At 36.7% G+C, this 15,781-nt stretch overlaps 2 protein-coding genes across 3 annotated transcripts in view; one reads left to right on the top strand and one right to left on the bottom strand.

Annotated features, from left to right (window-relative positions):
* The window catches only part of LOC122406467 (SET and MYND domain-containing protein 4-like), a 1,392,500-nt gene that overhangs the window by 576,519 nt on the left and 800,200 nt on the right, over positions 1-15,781 (bottom strand). The gene's annotated exons all lie outside the window — the stretch shown is intronic.
* LOC122406466 (uncharacterized) lies at positions 202-4,910 on the top strand. The gene is made up of 4 exons (XM_043411932.1): positions 202-1,982; positions 2,059-2,680; positions 2,763-4,490; positions 4,567-4,910. The coding sequence occupies exons 1-4, from the start codon at positions 597-599 to the stop codon at positions 4,770-4,772; spliced, it is 3,942 nt and encodes a 1,313-aa protein (XP_043267867.1). The 5' UTR covers positions 202-596; the 3' UTR covers positions 4,773-4,910.

Genomic DNA, 15,781 nt, shown 5'->3' with positions numbered 1-15,781 from the left:
ACATTTAGAAATGTCTCATTGATTTATTCGTGATGGTTATAAGTAACATCCACCTATGCGATAGACAGGGTAGACAGAATATAAAAATCAACGATTTTTTGGTTGTACATACAAATCGATTTTATACAGAAAATTTGAAAAGAAGTGTACGTATACTCAGCCTATAGATCTCCTTGTCAAATATAAATGAAATTTTGAAATTTGTATTGTAGGTTGACGCAATGCTATTTTTTTTCAGGATAAAACCTTCAATAGTACTGTAAGAAATATTTTTCATTACTCTCCATATTCCATCTGTTGCAGAAAATGTAGCAATTTTGAGTGAAATCTGCAAAAATTTAAATTATGGTATACCTCAGATAAGCATTCTACCAACAGTCAGAAATACTACATCATCTTCGAGTACTCCTGAAACACTCGATGGATTATCCGAGTCCAATAAACCCGAAGAAATAGCTTCAACTGACAACACAATTTCTGAGAATGTCGTCGAATTCGTTGTTGACGAAAAAAATAATGAACTGAACTCAGCGGCTTATATACAACATCTAAGAGGAGATTCCATTAATACGAGTCAATGTGAAAATATTGGAGCCATGGTAACCTTAATGTCAGAGGATACTACTGAAACAGTGCAAAATGTGTCTACTGTTGAAATACATTCTTCTGACTCGTTGGTTCATAGTCTGCCGAGATCTTCTAAGCCATGTGAACTGGATACACAAAATTTTAATAAACAACGAAATTCAGCAACATTATCTGATTCAGCAGCAACTGTTTACCTCAACACAGAGATAAATAATATGGCTCCCACCATTACACTGCTTGGATATAACTTACAACAAACAGCGGAATGTTCCTCACAATCTCCAAAATCACTTTATAGAGATAATAATGGTAATATTTTGGAATTATCCAGTTTAAGCAAAAGCCATCCACGAAGTATTTTGCAAGATGTTGAAACATGTTCACTCGATACACCTGATATTGATGCACGGCATTCTTTGATAAACATCTCCGATCCTGCAAAGACGGCTGGACTCAACACAGAACCAAATATGGTTCAAACTGACATGGAATCAAAACGTATTTCAAAAGAATTAGTAGAGGATTCCCTTGAACCTATGCACACAGATGATATTGCCCACAACTCGGAATCACCAACGTTAAACGAAAGCTCTTCACAACGTATTTTGCAAGAATTCGATGAATGTTCACTCGATACACCTGCTTTTGATGCACAGCATTCTTTGATAAACGTCTCCGATCCTGCAAAGACAGCTGAACTCAACACAGAACCAAATATGCTTCAAACTGACATGGAATCAAAACGTATTTCAAAAGAATTAGTAGAGGATTCCCTTGAACCTATTCACACAGATGATATTGCCCACAACTCGGAATCACCAACGTTAAACGAAAGCTCTTCACAACATATTTTGCAAGAATTCGATGAATGTTCACTCGATACACCTGCTTTTGATGCACAGCATTCTTTGATAAACGTTTCTGATCCTGCAAAGACGGCTGAACTCAACACAGAACTAAATATGGTTCAAACTAACATGGAATCAAATTGCATGTCAAAAGAACTAGCAGAGGATTCCTCAGAACCTATTCACACAGATGATATTCCCGATAATTCTGAATTATCAACGTTAAACGAAAGTTTTCCACAACGTGTTCTGCGAGAGTCATATATACAATCACTCAACACACTTGATTTTGATGGACAACATGGTTCGATATACTGCTTCGATCCTGCAGAAACAGCCGAATTTAGTACAGAAATCGATACGGCTCAAGTCGGCACACAAAATAAAAATATTTTAGAGCAATCGATGACATATTCTTCACAGTCACTTGACAATGATAATATCGATAATGCTACTTTTTCAAAAGAGCAGACTAACGCCGAAAATGTAATTTCGTCATCGGACGGAAATGATGAGGAATGGTTACCCGCAGAAGTTCAGTACACTGTAAGTGACTATTGTTATACAATTGATAAGAATTAATGACTTTGCTAATATCCATTTTTCTTAATAATATTTCCAGATGAACCCAGTGCTCGATCAGATACTTTTAAACAATGATGACTATTTACAAAGCGAAAAAAATCTCGAAAATGTTGGCGAAGATGAACAGATTATTGAAGAAGAGAGTATTGAGTGTGAAGGAACTATGGTTGATGAAAGATTACGGAGATCGAATCGTCGTCGAAATGTTATTTTATCACCGTTTCCTGAGAGAGGAACAAGTGAAAGTGTTTCGTTGCCTCGACTTTCTCCGACAATGACCAACGATGCCACAGAACAAAGTCACGACGATAGCGTTACCGATGAGGATTACATTCCGACCGAGGCTTCAAGCTCTTCAGATGAATTTCTAAATGCAACGAATAACAGTAATACTAGCGCTGGACGCGAAAAAAATGTTCCGACAAACAATTGTATTCACTCACGAGAAAAGGATTCCGGAGTGTTAAACATTTCCGGCAGAGCGGCAACAGGATCGGTGGATGACACAAATTTATCCGTGCAAACATCAGCTCAAAAAAAAAGTGAGAAAAAATACTTTTGCATGTATTGCCATAAACTTTATAGCAAACTCCCACGGCATCTTGAGACAGTCCACATCAAAGAGAATGACGTGAAAAAGTTTTCCATGCTAAAGAGAGGTTTGAATTTGTTTTTTATACATAAATGATGTCAATATTTCATAACTATAGATTTTTGCATACAACCCATTCCTTATTCTAGGTTCAAAAGAGCGCAGAGAAGTGATAGATGCGCTGAGAAACAATGGAACTTTTAATTTCAACACTAATCCGAAATTCAATACTGGTGAACTCATGGTTTGTCGCCGACCAAACCCAAAGTACAAAAGGACTGCAAAAGATTACAAAACTTGCGTAAGCTGTTTGAAATCGCACTCAATGCGGAATATTCGACATCATTATGCCAAATGTCGCAAGGATGGCATCAAAAATCAGCGGTCGATTTTAGTCCTTGGCAAGGCCATAGAAGGTCGTCTACATAAAGAAGCAAGTGAAAAATTAAGACTCGAAGTTTTTCCCCCACTTCGAGAAGATGACGTTGTACGTCTCATTAGATACGATCGTCTCCTCATCATTTGGGGAAACAAGTTATGTGCGAAATATACTCCACACTACCAACACGCAATGATTCGCTCCAGATTACGAAGGATGGGTAACCTGGTCCTCACGGCCAAAGTTGTCAATCCAGACATAACGGATTGCGCATCTCTATACGACCCAAAAGTATACGACGATGTGGTAAAGGCTGTTCGAATCGTCGCTCGTTACAACGAATCCGAAGGTGAATTCGGAGCACCGAGTTTGGGGATGAATTTGGGTACATACATAAAACAGATTGGAGCCATCCTAGTCAATGAATACGTAAAATCAGATGAATCCGAGAAAGAACGAAGAGTCGAACAATTTCTAAAAATTTTCAAAGTCGACTTTCACATTGATATAAACAATGTGGCCCTTGAAAACCAAAGAAAAAACCAGCGGCAGCGAAAAATTATACTTCCATCAGAGGGAGATATTCGAACTTTCATGCAATACATTGGCTCGGAAACAAAAATTACGTATGAGAAATTAGAAACAAAATTCTCATATAAAGAATGGTTCAAACTCTGTGAATTGTTAGCGGTTGGAATGGTGGTATTTAGTCGACGACGTACAGGTGAAATAAGCAACATAAGCGTAGATGATTATCGGAATCCTCTAAAACTCGATGATCGAACCGACAAAGAATTGTATCAGAATTTGTCACCGCAAGCCAAAGCTGCCGCTGATCGGTACACGCTTATATCGATTCGCGGTAAAAAAGGACGTCAAGTACGTGTATTATTGTACCCGCAATTGGTGAAAGGCATAGATCTCATATTGAAATATCGTGAAACCGCTGGAGTTCCGAGCAATAATAAATTTTTATTCGGGCTTCGAAGTCGTAATCCGAAAAAAACAATGACTATCGATGCCTGCGATGCCATGCGTAAGCACTCCGGCCGCTGCGGGGCTGCGTTCCCTGATACACTTCGAGGCACGAAACTTCGGAAGAACATTGCGACCAAGTGTCATCGATTGAACCTGAACGATAACGAAATTTCAGATCTGGCAAACTTTATGGGTCATTCAGAAAGAATTCACCGAGACATTTATCGGCAGCCGATCGTGGAACGAGAGATTATAGGAATATCGCGTCTATTAGAAGAAGTTCTCAATGATGAATCTGATGACGAAGATTCTGGCGATGATCAAGCTTTGACCGACAATAATCCGACTCAAAGTCAAGCAGCACACGGTATAGAGCGCAGTACTGACCCCTCTTCATCAAGACACTCATCAATACTAAACGACATCGAATCTCCAGAAATATCGGACACAAATGTAGAGATAAATGAAAATGAGTACATCGAACGAAATAATAAGCCGAAGAATGCTAACCAAAATATTCGTACGTATTACTGATTTTTTCAGTTGAGTGAATAATACGAATGAATGGATAATAATAAGGTTTTATTTATTTTTAGAAAAAGGAACAAAACGTCCTTGGACACAACGAGAAAAATCTATCGTGACCAAAGCTTTTTCAAAATATTTGAAGGAAAAGCGTTTACCCTCATTCACAGAAATAAAAGAATTACAAAAACAATATTCAGATATTCTTGGACATCGAACACCAGCACAAGTGAAAGCATGGGTTAACAATCAGAATAGAGCAACATCAAAACGTTAAAACAATATCGAGATCGAAGAAATAACGTCAGCAGTTGAGTTTCGGTGCTATACTTTCCATTATTTTTATTATTTTATATACATTGCGATTACAAAGATAGGATTCGAGATTTTGAAAACGTGAAATGATATTTCTATTTGATATAGTCCGGGACTGGAAGCATATAAAGTAAAAATCGCAGTCCTTATTTCTGTTTCGAAGAATATATATGGATGAAAGTATTGAAATGATAGTTCAAAAGAAGATAAAGTTATTTCTTACTATTTTGTTTAGAAAAGAATTTTATGAATGATAAGTGAGAACCAAAAAAAAACTTTATGATTTTCATTTGCTGAGTTGATTAAAAATTGACTATGAGCAAAGAATACTCGTGGTAAATAGTGATCTAGACTTACAGAACTGAAGTAGTACATAAATCACAGACAGATTACTGAAGACTGACATTTGTGATACTAGTGAAGTCATAGGATAAGCAAAAATAATTTGTTGTCATAAACTGATAGATCAGAAATAACTATTTTTTTTATAAAATTTCCTTTATTTTTAAGTTACGTATAAACTTCTGTGCCAAGGTAAAAAGTTAGAAGAGATTAGATTAATATAAAATAACTGTTTTTCGTTTATTGTCTGCTGTATAACAGTTGAATTGACAAAAAAGACAAAAAAGCCGACGAGCTGAATGAATTCTAAATGACAGAAAGCACATATTCATTATAACGGGGAAGAATATTGACTCCTGAATAAAACCCTAATGCGGGTAGAAACAACGTTAAAAAAAACTATGAAGCTACTCAAAAAATTACAGAGAATTCATTCCTATATGAGAGTACATACAAAGTACAAAAATGTCAACTAGATAGCAGCTGCGGAGTCATATCAGTATGAAAGATGATAATGAACGTGCCAGCGGTACGGTGTTTTTTTTATGTTTATTTCTATTTTCACTTTTTAACGTTTTTTAGTTTCATTACCGCTGTTGATATAACTATACTTATATCAAAATATATGACTGAGAACTTGGATATAAGAAAAATCCAAACGAAAGATTTTTTTATAAAGATATATTGCAGAACGAAGTGTTTCATTCCTATTTTATAGACTGTACTATCGTTATATCACGGATACAATTCTTAAGTTGCGTATGTACTGGAAAGCGAATAAAAATCTCACAATGTATGACATGGGTTCTTTATCTGCATGTGATTCTAGTAAACATTTTGGAAATTTTATGTATTCTATACTTTACATAATGAGCATAATGGAACTTCTTAATATTCCAAATGATAAATGGACTCGTGTTGCAGTCTTTTGCCATGAATAGAAACGTACATGATGAATACATTGAAAAGCAGTGATCGCTGAAATACACTTGTCATATTGCTGTTCAAAACATAAAGTCCTCAAAAGAACCAAAAGAAAGAAACAAACAATATATTGGTATTTTTGAAGACGCGTCAGTTCTTCTAGATATCCGTGTCAGTGCATCACTGAATCATTTGGGTAGAGAGCGGCGCTTAATTATTCAAGTACTTCTATACAATTGCATGCATCGGAAAAATCGAGATTATTAAAGTTATTACTGACGGCGAGGGTTTTTTTCGTAACCAGTAGAAGAATAAGTTTTTTTCGGTAGTATACGATTCGACTTTCATATTAGCTGTCAGACTTGAGTATGAAATTTGTGCTTCGAGAGTTTGAGATCCACGTCGTTCCCCATTGATCGGACATCATCCAGAAATCATAGACGAGTGCATCAAAGGAAGATAGCGGAGACAGGAAGTGCATTCATCACGTCGGGTTATTCAGATATTTGGGAATTTGCAGTGTTCAGTATTGGAGTGACGAAATAAGGTTATGACAAAAAGTGATCGAATGTGATGGATATATCGATTGAAGGACAGCTCTTTTTCTTCCTATATAAAGCAGTTTATTTCATGTTTTTTCAAAAGATTGCTCAGAAATCATCACATGAGTTTTCAATGAGCAAGTATTCATTACAGCCGAAATTCGTATTTCAAAACCAAAGGTCCGCGAAAGAACCGATTAAACGAAGAAAACAACACTGACATGGTCTTTTTGAGGCCTTAAGATATATATATATGAATGTCTGATGAATTTTTCAATAAACTGTTTTCCGCGAAAACTGTGTTCTGTCTTTTATGCATATTCGCCTATCTAGAATCTTGAAACGTCCACCAATATCTGTTTGCTCCAAAGAGGTCTCTCCCCCACAACGAGTTCATCGTGCGATAGTGCTTTCCACTTATAATTCAATCAGGACCATTTCAGAGCAGGTGATCAATTTTGAGGTGCCTCCGCTGTCATAATATGAGTAAAAAAATCAGCAAAAAAGGCCTAAAATAAGTTGCCGGACATGCTCAAACATTCTAGATCAAAACAGTCAGCGGAATTATCACTGGGACCTAAATTCTTGTTATTGACTAGATATGTAAGTCCTCATCGGTGGGTCCAAAATTTAGTTTGTCAAGAAAGTATGAAGAAATGTTATAAGGACGAATTGCCAATTTCTTTTTTGTATGTAATAACTGATAGAAAAAAGATTCCAATTTCTGTTCAATTGATTGACAATATTCTCATATTCAAAAGAAGCGATGCCAGCATTTCAGATTCTTGAATTTCATAAGATATTGATAACATGAAATTGGTCCACTCCGCAATAAAGATTTCAGATTTTTTTGAACTCCTCCGATTCTAGATCAAAGTGAGACATTCATTCTGCGTCATGCTGGGATATAAGTTACTGTGCTTCGCAGGCAAAAAATTGAATGTCATTGTGCCAATTCCACATCCTTATTTTTCCTAATTATGAATGGACTTGTGCTGTAGTCTCTTGCCACGAATAGAAACTTCGATGTCGAATACATTATAAAGCAGTGATCGCTGAAATACACTTGTCATATTGCTGCTGAAAACTTCAAGTCCCCAAAAGAACCAACAGAAGGAAACAAACAATATATTGGTATTTTTGAAGACGGGTCAGTTCTAGATATACGTGTCGGTCCATCGCTGAATCATCTCGGTAGAGAGCTGCGCTCAATTATTCAATTACTTCCATACATTCGCATCCATCGGAAAAATCGAGATTATTGATGTTATTACTGACGGCGGGGGTTTTTTTCGTAACGAGTAGAAGAAAAAGTTTTTTTCGGTAGTATACGATTCGACTTTCATATTAGCTGTCAGACTTGAGTGTGGATTTTGTGCTTCGAGTGTTTGAGATCCACGTCGTTCCCCATTGATGGGACATCATCAAGAAATCATAGACGAGTGCATCAAAGGAAGATAGCGGAGACAGGAAGTGCATTCATCACGTCGGGTTATTCAGATATTTGAGAATTTGCAGTGTTCAGTATTGGAGTGACGAAATAAGGTTATGACAAAAAGTGATCGAATGTGATGGATATATCGATTGAAGGACAGCTCTTTTTCTTCCTATATAAAGCAGTTTATTTCATGTTTTTTCAAAAGATTGCTCAGAAATCATTACATGAGTTTTCAATGAGCAAGTATTCATTACAGCCGAAATTCGTATTTCAAAACCAAAGGTCCGCGAAAGAACCGATTAAACGAAGAAAACAACACTGACATGGTCTTTTTGAGGCCTTAAGATATATATATATGAATGTCTGATGAATTTTTCAATAAACTGTTTTCCGCGAAAACTGCGTTCTGTCTTTTATGCATATTCGCCTATCTAGAATCTTGAAACGTCCACCAATATCTGTTTGCTCCAAAGAGGTCTCTCCCCCACAACGAGTTCATCGTGCGATAGTGCTTTCCACTTATAATTCAATCAGGACCATTTCAGAGCCGGTGATCAATTTTGAGGTGCCTCCGCTGTCATAATATGAGTAAAAAAATCAACAAAAAAGGCCTAAAATAAGTTGCCGGACATGCTCAAACATTCTAGATCAAAACAGTCAGCGGAATTATCACTGGGACCTAAATTCTTGTCATTGACTAGATATGGAAGTCCTCATCGGTGGGTCCAAAATTAAATTTGTCAAGAAAGTATGAAGAAATGTTATAAGGACGAATTGCCAATTTCTTTTTTGTATGTAATAACTGATAGAAAAAAGATTCCAATTTCTGTTCAATTGATTGACAATATTCTCATATTCAAAAGAAGCGATGCCAGCATTTCAGATTCTTGAATTTCATAAGATATTGATAACATGAAATTGGTCCACTCCGCAATAAAGATTTCAGATTTTTTTGAACTCCTCCAATTCTAGATCAAAGTGAGACATTCATTCTGCGTCATGCTGGGATATAAGTTACTGTGCTTCGCAGGCAAAAAATTGAATGTCATTGTGCCAATTCCACATCCTTATTTTTCCTAATTATGAATGGACTTGTGCTGTAGTCTCTTGCCACGAATAGAAACTTCGATGTCGAATACATTATAAAGCAGTGATCGCTGAAATACACTTGTCATATTGCTGCTGAAAACTTCAAGTCCCCAAAAGAACCAACAGAAGGAAACAAACAATATATTGGTATTTTTGAAGACGGGTCAGTTCTAGATATACGTGTCGGTCCATCGCTGAATCATCTCGGTAGAGAGCTGCGCTCAATTATTCAATTACTTCCATACATTCGCATCCATCGGAAAAATCGAGATTATTGATGTTATTACTGACGGCGGGGGTTTTTTTCGTAACGAGTAGAAGAAAAAGTTTTTTTCGGTAGTATACGATTCGACTTTCATATTAGCTGTCAGACTTGAGTGTGGATTTTGTGCTTCGAGTGTTTGAGATCCACGTCGTTCCCCATTGATCGGACATCATCCAGAAATCATAGACGAGTGCATCAAAGGAAGATAGCGGAGACAGGAAGTGCATTCATCACGTCGGGTTATTCAGATATTTGGGAATTTGCAGTGTTCAGTATTGGAGTGACGAAATAAGGTTATGACAAAAAGTGATCGAATGTGATGGATATATCGATTGAAGGACAGCTCTTTTTCTTCCTATATAAAGCAGTTTATTTCATGTTTTTTCAAAAGATTGCTCAGAAATCATCACATGAGTTTTCAATGAGCAAGTATTCATTACAGCCGAAATTCGTATTTCAAAACCAAAGGTCCGCGAAAGAACCGATTAAACGAAGAAAACAACACTGACATGGTCTTTTTGAGGCCTTAAGATATATATATATGAATGTCTGATGAATTTTTCAATAAACTGTTTTCCGCGAAAACTGTGTTCTGTCTTTTATGCATATTCGCCTATCTAGAATCTTGAAACGTCCACCAATATCTGTTTGCTCCAAAGAGGTCTCTCCCCCACAACGAGTTCATCGTGCGATAGTGCTTTCCACTTATAATTCAATCAGGACCATTTCAGAGCAGGTGATCAATTTTGAGGTGCCTCCGCTGTCATAATATGAGTAAAAAAATCAGCAAAAAAGGCCTAAAATAAGTTGCCGGACATGCTCAAACATTCTAGATCAAAACAGTCAGCGGAATTATCACTGGGACCTAAATTCTTGTTATTGACTAGATATGTAAGTCCTCATCGGTGGGTCCAAAATTTAGTTTGTCAAGAAAGTATGAAGAAATGTTATAAGGACGAATTGCCAATTTCTTTTTTGTATGTAATAACTGATAGAAAAAAGATTCCAATTTCTGTTCAATTGATTGACAATATTCTCATATTCAAAAGAAGCGATGCCAGCATTTCAGATTCTTGAATTTCATAAGATATTGATAACATGAAATTGGTCCACTCCGCAATAAAGATTTCAGATTTTTTTGAACTCCTCCGATTCTAGATCAAAGTGAGACATTCATTCTGCGTCATGCTGGGATATAAGTTACTGTGCTTCGCAGGCAAAAAATTGAATGTCATTGTGCCAATTCCACATCCTTATTTTTCCTAATTATGAATGGACTTGTGCTGTAGTCTCTTGCCACGAATAGAAACTTCGATGTCGAATACATTATAAAGCAGTGATCGCTGAAATACACTTGTCATATTGCTGCTGAAAACTTCAAGTCCCCAAAAGAACCAACAGAAGGAAACAAACAATATATTGGTATTTTTGAAGACGGGTCAGTTCTAGATATACGTGTCGGTCCATCGCTGAATCATCTCGGTAGAGAGCTGCGCTCAATTATTCAATTACTTCCATACATTCGCATCCATCGGAAAAATCGAGATTATTGATGTTATTACTGACGGCGGGGGTTTTTTTCGTAACGAGTAGAAGAAAAAGTTTTTTTCGGTAGTATACGATTCGACTTTCATATTAGCTGTCAGACTTGAGTGTGGATTTTGTGCTTCGAGTGTTTGAGATCCACGTCGTTCCCCATTGATGGGACATCATCAAGAAATCATAGACGAGTGCATCAAAGGAAGATAGCGGAGACAGGAAGTGCATTCATCACGTCGGGTTATTCAGATATTTGAGAATTTGCAGTGTTCAGTATTGGAGTGACGAAATAAGGTTATGACAAAAAGTGATCGAATGTGATGGATATATCGATTGAAGGACAGCTCTTTTTCTTCCTATATAAAGCAGTTTATTTCATGTTTTTTCAAAAGATTGCTCAGAAATCATTACATGAGTTTTCAATGAGCAAGTATTCATTACAGCCGAAATTCGTATTTCAAAACCAAAGGTCCGCGAAAGAACCGATTAAACGAAGAAAACAACACTGACATGGTCTTTTTGAGGCCTTAAGATATATATATATGAATGTCTGATGAATTTTTCAATAAACTGTTTTCCGCGAAAACTGCGTTCTGTCTTTTATGCATATTCGCCTATCTAGAATCTTGAAACGTCCACCAATATCTGTTTGCTCCAAAGAGGTCTCTCCCCCACAACGAGTTCATCGTGCGATAGTGCTTTCCACTTATAATTCAATCAGGACCATTTCAGAGCCGGTGATCAATTTTGAGGTGCCTCCGCTGTCATAATATGAGTAAAAAAATCAACAAAAAAGGCCTAAAATAAGTTGCCGGACATGCTCAAACATTCTAGATCAAAACAGTCAGCGGAATTATCACTGGGACCTAAATTCTTGTCATTGACTAGATATGGAAGTCCTCATCGGTGGGTCCAAAATTAAATTTGTCAAGAAAGTATGAAGAAATGTTATAAGGACGAATTGCCAATTTCTTTTTTGTATGTAATAACTGATAGAAAAAAGATTCCAATTTCTGTTCAATTGATTGACAATATTCTCATATTCAAAAGAAGCGATGCCAGCATTTCAGATTCTTGAATTTCATAAGATATTGATAACATGAAATTGGTCCACTCCGCAATAAAGATTTCAGATTTTTTTGAACTCCTCCAATTCTAGATCAAAGTGAGACATTCATTCTGCGTCATGCTGGGATATAAGTTACTGTGCTTCGCAGGCAAAAAATTGAATGTCATTGTGCCAATTCCACATCCTTATTTTTCCTAATTATGAATGGACTTGTGCTGTAGTCTCTTGCCACGAATAGAAACTTCGATGTCGAATACATTATAAAGCAGTGATCGCTGAAATACACTTGTCATATTGCTGCTGAAAACTTCAAGTCCCCAAAAGAACCAACAGAAGGAAACAAACAATATATTGGTATTTTTGAAGACGGGTCAGTTCTAGATATACGTGTCGGTCCATCGCTGAATCATCTCGGTAGAGAGCTGCGCTCAATTATTCAATTACTTCCATACATTCGCATCCATCGGAAAAATCGAGATTATTGATGTTATTACTGACGGCGGGGGTTTTTTTCGTAACGAGTAGAAGAAAAAGTTTTTTTCGGTAGTATACGATTCGACTTTCATATTAGCTGTCAGACTTGAGTGTGGATTTTGTGCTTCGAGTGTTTGAGATCCACGTCGTTCCCCATTGATGGGACATCATCAAGAAATCATAGACGAGTGCATCAAAGGAAGATAGCGGAGACAGGAAGTGCATTCATCACGTCGGGTTATTCAGATATTTGAGAATTTGCAGTGTTCAGTATTGGAGTGACGAAATAAGGTTATGACAAAAAGTGATCGAATGTGATGGATATATCGATTGAAGGACAGCTCTTTTTCTTCCTATATAAAGCAGTTTATTTCATGTTTTTTCAAAAGATTGCTCAGAAATCATCACATGAGTTTTCAATGAGCAAGTATTCATTACAGCCGAAATTCGTATTTCAAAACCAAAGGTCCGCGAAAGAACCGATTAAACGAAGAAAACAACACTGACATGGTCTTTTTGAGGCCTTAAGATATATATATATGAATGTCTGATGAATTTTTCAATAAACTGTTTTCCGCGAAAACTGCGTTCTGTCTTTTATGCATATTCGCCTATCTAGAATCTTGAAACGTCCACCAATATCTGTTTGCTCCAAAGAGGTCTCTCCCCCACAACGAGTTCATCGTGCGATAGTGCTTTCCACTTATAATTCAATCAGGACCATTTCAGAGCAGGTGATCAATTTTGAGGTGCCTCCGCTGTCATAATATGAGTAAAAAAATCAGCAAAAAAGGCCTTAAATAAGTTGCCTTAGATGCTCAAACATTCTAGATCAAAACAGTCAGCGGAATTATCACTGGGACCTAAATTCTTGTCTTTAACTAGATATGTAAGTCCTCATCGGTGGGTCCAAAATTTAGTTTGTCAAGAAAGTATGAAGAAATGTTATAAGGACGAATTGCCAATTTCTTTTTTGTATGTAATAATCGATAGAAAAAAGATTCCAATTTCTGTTCAATTGATTGACAATATTCTCATATTCACAAGAAGCGATGCCAGCATTTCAGATTCTTGAATTTCATAAGATATTGATAACATGAAATTGGTCCACTCCGCAATAGAGATTTCAGTTTTTTTTTGAACTCCTCCAATTCTAGATCAAAGTAAGACATTCATTCTGCGTCATGCTGGGATATAAGTTACTGTGCTTCGCAGGCAAAAAATTGAATGTAATTGTGCCAATTCTACATCCTTATTATGCCCAATTATGAATGGACTTGTGCTGTAGTCTCTTGTCATGAATAGAAACATCGATGTCGAATACATTAAAAAGCAGTGATCACTGAAATACACTTGTCATATTGCTGTTGAAAACTTCAAGTCCTCAAAAGATCCAACAGAAGGAAACAAACAATATATTGGTATTTTTGAAGACGCGTCAGTTCTAGATATCCGTGTCGGTCCATCGCTGAATCATCTCGGTAGAGAGCTGCGCTCAATTATTCAATTACTTCCATATATTCGCATCCATCGGAAAAATCGAGATTTCCGAATGTGTTACTGGGAGTGGTGGGGGCTTTATTCGTGACGAGTAGAAAAAAAAGTTGTTTCGGCAGTGTACGATTCGACTGTCATTAGCTATCGTTCTTGAGTGTGGATTTTGTTCATAGGGTTTTTGTCAACACAATATGAAAGAATTACAAATTGATCTAGTTTTAATTAGCGGAGTGACGTGGAGCACGAATTCACACATATATTTTCTTATCAGTGCACCGCATTCTTGAATGTCATTTTTTGATTAATCTCTGTGGATCAAGCACCACTTCTGCTTTCCTTCCTGATACATTTTTCGAGACCTAAACATAAATTCAATGTCTACGATTCATTCGGAGAGATGATCCTTTACTGTTTGACACATCTCTGCAGTCGCAGCACTATCTATAGAACTTATTCCAACTTCTTCAAAGTGCCTTAGAATTGCTCTGAGTGGTCATCACTTGTCTTGACAATTTCATTATGAATTAAAAATTTTTAGATATCTAATTGGTACATGGCTTTCTTCCAAGACCTTTTTTCATATCTGTTCAAGCAAAGAGATGAAGATTAAGAAGCCTTTTGTAGCTGATTCATATAATTTGCTGCTTTATCTTTCGTGTCCTCAAAAATACCACCTGAAAGAACATATTTTGTAATCTGGTTATTTCGAGGACCTCTGGGTCATTCCAAGTTGTCGTGTCACGTAATTCTCAGATCTTTCCGGTTCGCAATAATAGCTGGGTAAATGATTTTCAATATTCGTCGATCCAGGCAGAATAAATGATTATTAACGGAAAAGTTATTTGCAACGCTTAAGAGAAAAGTTTCCTGATAAACCTGCGTTTCTATTTCAGTCATGGAAAGTCCTCATAGAAACCTCTTCATATACATGGAGAAACTCTATGAAAGATTGTTTTGACGTCGGTCCTCGAAAGATACATTACATCGATAATTTTTACGACGACCGTCCTCAAAAGCACCATTTGTCCTCGAAACAACCACTTTGTACGAAAAAAAGTCCTCGAACCCGACATTGCCCGAACATATTCATATATATAATCTGACGCCTTCATATATATAACCTAGCCTACTGACGATATATTTACACTGGACAATATTTCTCGCACTCTGATTTAATTGAAAGATTATTTTGGTTAACGCTTATTTCCAGTCAAACAAAATAATGACATCTTGAAAAGTTTTCGTTGACATATGCATCGCGCATTTTTTACATTTTCGCACACATATCACAGACTACATTTACGCAACCGCTTTGATACTGGTTTAGTATATCACAAAATTTAACGAAATAAATAGTAATATGCACTTCGTTAGATGACGAAAATTATTTTTAGTTATCCCGCACGCACTTCATAACATCATTAACCCCAAACGTCAACATGACGTGAAATTTCGGCTGGTGACTTTCGAGCTCTCGGCATGTGACGTCAGTCCGCGACACCGCCGCGAAGTTAGACCGAGGGACATGAGGCATTTGATGGTATTATATACAGACATGTCAAATTTCTAAATGTGTTAGTAACTTTTGCATAATCTTGAGCCTGTGCAAAGTTTTTTCTCAGCAATTACGCTACTGATCGTGTTGGTTTCGGGCTCATTCGAAAGAGATTTTGAAATTTAGTCTCCAAACTAATTTTCGCTTAACAAAACATCTCTTGAGCTCCGCAATTCTAGAAAATGACATGCCAGTTTTACCCCCACCACTGCGAATCGTTTTATTCAGAGAAAAGAT

This window comes from Venturia canescens, chromosome 2 (assembly GCF_019457755.1).
Source record: "Venturia canescens isolate UGA chromosome 2, ASM1945775v1, whole genome shotgun sequence".
NCBI classification, from domain to species: domain Eukaryota; kingdom Metazoa; phylum Arthropoda; class Insecta; order Hymenoptera; family Ichneumonidae; genus Venturia; species Venturia canescens.
The sequence above is the reverse complement of the archived record's forward strand: the minus strand, read 5'-3'. Positions and strand labels throughout refer to the sequence as shown.

What these genes read in the sequence shown, in the direction of transcription:
- LOC122406466 (XM_043411932.1), top strand. Translation starts at nt 597, where the DNA reads ATGGTAACCTTAATGTCAGAGGATACTACTGAAACAGTGCAAAATGTG. An exon ending in CCGCAGAAGTTCAGTACACT is followed by an intron (nt 1,983 to 2,058) that starts GTAAGTGACTAT and finishes TAATATTTCCAG; the next exon opens with ATGAACCCAGTGCTCGATCA. An exon ending in GTTTTCCATGCTAAAGAGAG is followed by an intron (nt 2,681 to 2,762) that starts GTTTGAATTTGT and finishes TCCTTATTCTAG; the next exon opens with GTTCAAAAGAGCGCAGAGAA.